Raw genomic sequence first — 8,304 nt, forward strand, 5'->3', positions numbered from 1 at the left:
TGCTTGTTAATTAGTCAAGGAAAGAGGCGCGGTAGGAAAAAAAATCCTACCACGCCGCGGAGAACCTTTCATCAGTTACCATTTTAATACCTTCTTATCCTGGCCATGGAATGCAGGAAAGGGTTGATGTATTATTCATTTCTCACCTTATGGAGAGATAAGGCAAGCGATAAATGGGTTACAATGAAGCATTTTTATAATTGTGTTAATGCACAGCAAATGCGATGGCGACTTGGAGTGCCGTTGACTCATTAGTACGCCTACTTTTTAGAAAACAACTTGCCACGAGTCCTCTAACCATGTGCATTTGCCGTTCATTCCAAGGAAATCTCGATGCCAGAGCCACCTTCCATTTGAAAAATCTCCTAGCCGTGGCGTTTGGGTTCCTCTTTGTTTTATTCTCACGTGAAATCTTAGAATTAGCTCATCGAGAACTGTCCAATTCTTACAACTACTAGACCCATCTTCAGTTTCCTTACCGCAGCAAAGATAACTGTAGTTTGCTAGAGCTAATGATCATAAAACATTGAGGCAAAGAGAAACATCAATCAGACTTCTTTGGCGTTTTCTTTGCCCCGGGTACAATATCATTGACTTGTTAAACGAAAATAAGACAACGAAACATTATCAATTCATCTCACAGTTTATCTGCTTCGCGTAATAATGAAGCACAGCGTCAGTGATGAATCATGGTTTGTTCGTGAATTCTCTACTGTTTAAAATTCCATCTGTGCTCAGAATGTCCTCTGGGATACTATCATCTTGGCTGTCCAAATTCCCAAACTATTATAGTAGTAGTTTGGGTCGGTGATGCCGTCGTTTTCAGTGATCAATTCATTGTTTGTTGAGCATTAAGGTAGTCTCAGCCACCACATTACTACGCTTCTTGCACGCTAAGGAGCAAATAAAAGAGCGCTAATTCTCCCCCCTTGAAGCCGCTCGAGTGGCGGCAATGATACCCCAAGTACGACCCGCCTTCATCTATCTACTGCTGCTCTCCTACGTCGGTCATGTCGCTGCGCGAAACAGCAGACTGGAGGAAACTTTCGAAGTTGCTGTTGCTTCCTTGTTGCCTTCTCCTACGTGCTCTCGAAACCACGGTTATTCCTGCACCACATTCCGACGTACTTTGGCATTAACGTATTAACAATTTTCTTTGATGTTACACTGCAGCGCATAATCATAGCACGGCCCAAATCATCCATCGCCACGGTCCTTGCTCGTCGAAGCGGCGAGGGAAGCACAACCACGTTAAATCGCTCGCCCGAGATGTCCGCAGAGTGACTTCCATCCATGAAGCCATTTCAAGCGCCGGCCATGGCAATACCTCCGTTGTCAAAGAATCACACGTATCTGTCTCCGCTAAAAACGGCGTCTATTTAGGATCAGGAAACTACGTTATCACGGTAGGATTCGGCAACCCGGTGACGACCCAGACCGTAACTTTCGACACGGGCAGCAACCTTAATTGGATTCAATGTCAGCCTTGCTCTGGAAGCTGTTATCCGCAGGAAGAACCGCTCTTCAACCCCGCGCTTTCCTCTACTTACCGTAGCATCGGTTGCACAGACTCGGACTGCCTTCGACTTGGCCCAAGATTTTGCTCAGATAACAAATGCGTCTATCAAGTAAACTACGGCGACGGATCATCCAGCGTTGGTTTTCTCTCGCGCGACACATTCACCTTGACTCCCACGAACGTGTTCGAGAATTTCGTTTTCGGGTGCGGGGAAAGAAATACGGGGCTGTTTAGAGGCGCCGCGGGGCTTATTGGCCTCGGCCGAAGCGCGTACTCGCTTAACTCTCAAGGAGCGAGCAGGCTGGGTAGATCCTTCTCCTACTGTCTTCCTTCTACGGACAGCGGAACGGGTTACTTGAATCTCGGAAATCCGCTAAGTCCTCCAATGGCGTTTACCCAGGTTCAAGACGACTCCCGCGCGCCTTCACTGTACTTCGTTGACCTTGTGGGGATTTCAGTGGGAAACAAGCGGCTATCTCTGATGCCCTACGTTTTTCAGTCCGTTGGAACTATAATTGACTCGGGGACTGTGATTACCAGATTACCTCCGGTGGCTTATAGCGCTCTCAGAGAAGCGTTCCGTTCTGCCATGGCGCAGTACTCGTTAGCGACGCCGCCGATCAGCTTATTTGACACTTGTTATGATTTCAGTAGTTCACCAACGGTGAGGTATCCGCCAATCAAGCTCCATCTCAGCGGTGTAGATCTCACGCTACCGGCGAGTGGCGTGTTCTACACTTTCGGCGTTGCCCAGGTTTGCCTCGCTTTCGCTGCGAATTCTGACGCGAACCAACTTGGGATTATCGGCAACGTTCAGCAGAAGACGTTCGAGGTTACTTACGACAACGTCGTCAACAAGATTGGGTTCTCCGCTGGGGCCTGTGGGTAGTGTAATCGATGATCATATACGTTTCCAACAATTGGAATGGAATCTTAATACGATTCATTTTGATAAAAAGGCGACCGCGATTAGAATATGGATCTCCTCTAAAATCCTGGCTCCAAAGTAAGAACTGTTGAGCGTATTCTTGGGTCCTACATGCGTTAATTTATCAGCATTTCAGGTACCGTATCTGAAGCTCTTGGTTTATCGCGACCCATTTATTTTGTTCGCGAATGATGCGTCGAATTTTCTCGTTTTCCTTCGAAAGAATTCTGCTTGTGCCATTTAGTTTGTGACCCACGGTTCTTGTACTACGACTGGTCCTCCATAGAAGGAAGCAGCGACGAGAGACGTGGGTTTGGGTGTTCGTTCCTCTATGGCGGTGAGCAACAGTAATCTCGCAGTATTCAATTCTCTCCCGTGCACTTCGGAAGAGAGTGCCATAATTGCATTCCTTTTGTTCTTCCCTCACATGGGTTCAATTATGCGATGGGTGGAAATGCGATTGGATACAGGCAATGGCGACTTGTTGAAGGACCAATCAAGACGTATCGCTGACCATCACACAGACATTTGCAAACCTACACCACATACTCCCAGCTACTCTTATCGATAATTCCTCCTCACAATCCAACGCTAGAAAAGCCCGGGTTTGAATTCCTCTGTGAGACTTGCCTATTTCTAAAAGTATTCGTATTTCTTTCACCGAGTAAAATTTGTATAAAGAAACTTGATATTTCCAATTCTGAAAAACCATCCAAATAGGAACTCCGAATTTTTGCCGCTATATTTTTTGTTTGGAATTCATAGTAGCATAATTTTTCAGAAGGATACGAAGATAATTTTTGATACTCAGTAGGAACTCCGAATTTTTTATTTTCTGGTTAGGCCCCTTGGATTTAACTTTCACTTACCAGTTTTTCTTTTTAAAATTAAATCTTCACAAAAATAATGGAACTGTAGTCCGATCTCCATCAATTTTTATTTGGATTGCTTTTTCTTTGATATTCAAATGACTAACCAGACCTACTTACGAGACTATTTCTAGGAAAGTATTAATATTAGTCATATAAACCTCTATGTCTTACTCTTCTTTTCGAATCTATTTTAAAGGAATGGTTTTGAATATCAATTTATCTCAAATCAAAGCTCATATATGTTCCAAAGTTTATATACTCGGTCCACCAACTTCTCTTAGTGTACACCTAAAAACCTTTTCAATTCTATAAACTGCATGGTTTTTTTTTCTTCATTCTAATTAATCCCCATTCTCTATAAATCATATACTTATCTATTCGAAATAACAATAAGAAATTTGTAACTTATTTACACCTTCAAGAAAATGCTCAGAAACTTTTTTTATCAAATATTCTCTACTTTAGACTTGAATTTTGGTCTTAAGATTTATTCTCCTTTGGAAAATATGAAAAATAACACATTCAAAGAGAATTTTAGGCAATTATATTTTTTCCCATTGATCTGGTCTGTTAACCTTTACATGTGAGAAACAGAAAAATTAAATAAGCCCACAAAAAATTATTGTTTTAATCCTTTTTGGTATTCATTTTTTATATTATAAACTCAAAGAATAATAAAAAATCCTAACATAAAATCAAGGGAGCAATTTTTTTTTTGCATGAGTTTAAATAAACTAATATAATATCGAGAAACTCTACTTCAACCTTATCATGAAGTTTGGCTTCTAAAGTTGCATCTGAGGATTATTTCTTGCATGAGTTTATCCTTCTTTCAAAATAGTAGTGGTGCTGTGTATAAATAGAGGTTGAAGTAGTGGTTTTAAGTTAGTGGTGGTTATGTGCACTCAGAGGGGGTGAATTAGTAGACTTGTGATTCACCTCATATTTCTCTTTGTGAAATATGTTTTACTTTTAATTGGTTAGGAGTCCAATTTACTTCAGACAAAAAACTTATTAATTACTATGTAATTTAATGTTTACCTATCACATCACTTGAATAATACTTAGACTCATGTTACACACTCTACTCACAACGTCTACATTATTCTTGATATACACTCAGACTCCATTAGGTTGACTGTAGATGACCTCCCTTCAGGCAGGCCTTTGTCTCATCTGTTAGTGACACCATCCAGGTCTCCTCTAATTATTCATTCTTACCTAAGAAGTGCATACTGATGGCATGAAATTTATCATAATTAAACCATGATTTTACATTAATTTGAGAAGTTAAAGGACTATCTTTGCATATTATCAAGGGGAATACTTATCAAATCTACCATGATGATGGATATGTGATTTATCTTGATTTTATGTTATTTTATAGGGACTATATTGCTTTTGCTAAATCTCTCAGCCTAGAGAATGCACATTTTTCCCATAATCTATTAAGAGTGCACAGAAGTCCTTAAAATTTTAAGATTGGTAAATCTAATTAGTAGGATCAACAGTTAGTCTTGAAAGAACCAAAGTCTAAACTATGATCTTCTACTTTGATTCATTAGAGCCTAGATCTTGTACTTTTAGTGGGGAGCATGATGAAGATAATCCATATCTCTCGTCCTTCTCTTCCCTATCTTAGATATCAGTCTGGATATCCCTATCATCATTTTTCCTCCCCTCAGGTTAACCCAACTTTTCATGAGAAAATTAGTTTTGTTCAGTTGAGGATCTTCTTCTTGATTGTACTTCCCCAAGCCAATTTCCTAATAACTCAATATTCTTAAAAAAAATTATTTATCTCCTCTGCCTTTATCTCTCACTCTATATATTTTACACCACAGTTACATTTCATATTTACATATCCTGCTCCCTTTGTAGCGACCCACTCCTCAATCTAAGATAGGGGAGAGTGAGAACCTAAAGGCTAGTAAATAATAGATATACCCCCACTAGTCATAGGTTGTAAGGCAGAACCGATTGAGAACAAAACAAGCATCTGTACGAGGGTCTTGAGGCATAGCCGATTGAGAAACATAAAAAGACTGTAAAAAAAAAAATAGTAATAAAAATATATTAAATATATTAAAAAATTATTTATATAAAATATAAAATGAGCTAGCAAGTCTTGGGTGTGAGGCTTCACCGATTGAGAACTCTTCAATCCATTGAAGCATTGTCGATTAAGAACTCCTCAACTCAGTCCTTGGAGGCTTTGCCGGATGAGAACACCTCTGTCCTTGGGTGGGTGTGAGGCTTTGCTGATTGAGAACACCTCAGTTCTTGGAGGCTTCGCCGACTGAGAACACCTCAGTCCTAGGAGGATTTGCTGATTGAGATCACCTTAGTGAGGCTTCGCTGATTGAGAATACCGCAGTCCTTAGATGCTTCGCCAATTGAGAACACCTCAGTCCTAGGAGGCTTCACCAATTGAGAACACCTTACTGAGGCTTTGCCAATTGAGAACACCTCAGTCATTGGAGGCTTCGCCCATTGAGAACACCTCAGTCCTTAGAGGCTTCGCCGATTGAGAACACCTCAGTCCTAGGAGGATTTGCTGATTGAGATCACCTTAGTGAGGTTTCGCTGATTGAGAATACCGCAGTCCTTAGATGCTTCGCCAATTGAGAACACCTCAGTCCTAGGAGGCTTCACCAATTGAGAACACCTTACTGAGGCTTTGCCAATTGAGAACACCTCAGTCATTGGAGGCTTCGCCCATTGAGAACACCTCAGTCCTTAGAGGCTTCGCCGATTGAGAACACCTCAGTCCTAGGAGGCTTCACCAATTGAGAACACCTTACTGAGGCTTCGCGGATTGAGAACACCTCAGACCTTGGGTGTAAGGCCTTTCTTGTTTGGAAGAGCTACCTCTAGCTCGTTTACTCGGGGTTATGCTAGGACTGAGGTGTTCTCAATAGGCGAAGCCTCACTAAGGTGTTCTCAATCAGCAAAGCCTCCTAGGACTGAGGAGTTCTCAATCGGCGAAGCCTCCAAGAACTGAGGTGTTCTCAATCAGCAAAGCCTCACACCCAACCAAGGACAGAGGTGTTCTCATCCGGAAAATCCTCACACCCACTCAAGGACAGAGGAGTTCACAATCGGTGAAGCCTCCAAGGACTGAGCTGAGGAGTTCTCAATCGGCGATGCCTCAACGGAATGAGGAGTTCTCAATCGGTGAAGCCTCACACCTAAGACTTTCTAGCTCATTTTATATTTTATATATTTTATTTTTTAATTTTATTTAGATTATTTTAATGTTTCTCAATCGGGTATGCCTTAGACCCTTGTACAGACGCTTGTTTTGTTCTCAATCAGCTCTCGCTCGCTGCCTAGGACTAGTGGGGGTATATCTATTATTTACTGGTTTTTATGTTCTCACTCATCGGTGCCTAATTTTGTTCTATCAAGTGTATTTTAATTCACAATAAATTGCACCATTTATGCTTCTAAGATACTAGAACCTACTTTTTTTCTCAAGACAGCTTCTTGGCTTTTCCCAAGTTTTGTTTCAATTATTCACTATTTTACTTTCACGCTCTTAAGAAACCCGTATGCTACTTTTGAGTTAGTAACACAATGCACCCTAGGTCAAACCATTGACTCATAATGATTTCTTAGAATATATCTAGTTCTGATCTATACATCAATTTCATTGAAGTAGTAATGTTATTTGAAAGACATTTCCAAATACAGTGATCAATTGATTTGTTAGAAACATCAACAGATATGATGTAGAGCCAATTGACCTTAAGAACATTCATTCTTCTTTTTTTCATTTGAGGTTAATGATAGAATGTATCATCAAAAGCATCACACATGCATTAGATATGTATGTTGTACCAGTGACACTAAATGACATACATAATGTATAATTGGCTTGTAGGACACAAATATTTTGGCGGACATCCCCATTATTTAACATCATGAGTGTCAGGTTTCACTCACTTCAATGTATGACATTTTTTGGAAATCATGCATTCACTATCTAGGATGTTAAGTATAAATGCTTCTCCAAGCACCAATCATAAAATCATCATTACTTAATTTGAGAAGCTGGGAGTCAAAATATAGTCTTATTGTTAGTGTTAGTGTTTCTCTTAACTTAATTTGCCTAAATCAAATTAATAATGTAATTACAGAAAATCAGTCAAATATGTATAATGGGAGTGAAGTCATCTCTATAGTGTCTGGCCTTTAAACATGGATCTAATATCGAGCTAGAGTTAAGATAATAAGATGATAGTGTGAGTAATAAGAGATAATAATTAGATAGTAGAATAATTTCCGTGACAAAGTGATAAAAAGAAGGTAGTGAAAAGTTGGAAGATAAGTAAGTATCAAGAAGTAGTTAGGGTAGTGGATAAATTAGGATTATGTATAATAAGTAGTGTTAGAGAGAACTACAAAAGGGAGATGTACAATATTTAGATGAAAATATATTATTTTTATCATTAGGGTTAAAAAATATCTGTCATAGATATTGTAGATCGGGAATAAGTGATATATTGCAATTGATTTATAATATTATAATAAAGGAAGATAGTAAGAGAGATAGTGAAATTATTTATTAAATTGTTAATTAATATACTAGAGTAGGAACCTAGAAGATAGTAGTTAAGAAGTTATTCTTAATATAAAGTATTTGTAGTAGTGTTATTTATTTTAATTGATACTTTCAGGTAGGGTAGGTAGATCATAGTAATTAAATGAATACTGAGATTAGTTGTTTATTTAATATGGAAAATTATTTTATTAAGATATAAAAGGAACGATAAAGAGAAGAGGGGAATATTAATATCAATGATAGTAAGAAAGAGCATATTTAATTATATGTATATTAATTGGGTGAGGTGGATCATAGCTATAGGATAGGAGTGTAAAAACTAGAGAGATAGGCGAGAATATATTTTAATTTTTAATATGGTTTAATTAATCACATATAGAGGGAGATGATACGAGATGATATGGACTAATAAATGTAG

General features: G+C 38.9%; 1 protein-coding gene across 1 annotated transcript; it reads left to right on the plus strand.

The window, feature by feature from the left end:
- Positions 1-918: 918 nt before the first annotated feature.
- Positions 919-2,496, plus strand: LOC144713297 (aspartyl protease family protein At5g10770-like). Its single transcript, XM_078587868.1, has 2 exons — positions 919-1,100; positions 1,174-2,496. Exons 1-2 carry the CDS (start codon positions 953-955, stop codon positions 2,406-2,408), a joined length of 1,383 nt encoding a protein of 460 aa, XP_078443994.1. The 5' UTR covers positions 919-952; the 3' UTR covers positions 2,409-2,496.
- Positions 2,497-8,304: the final 5,808 nt, after the last annotated feature.

Source organism: Wolffia australiana, chromosome 15, assembly GCF_029677425.1.
Source record: "Wolffia australiana isolate 7733 chromosome 15, ASM2967742v1".
NCBI classification, from domain to species: Eukaryota; Viridiplantae; Streptophyta; class Magnoliopsida; order Alismatales; family Araceae; genus Wolffia; species Wolffia australiana.

Coding starts and splice junctions, on each gene's coding strand:
- LOC144713297 (XM_078587868.1), top strand. CDS start 953: ATGATACCCCAAGTACGACCCGCCTTCATCTATCTACTGCTGCTCTCC. Junction 1,101..1,173: donor TACGTGCTCTCGAAACCACG/GTTATTCCTGCA, acceptor GTTACACTGCAG/CGCATAATCATAGCACGGCC.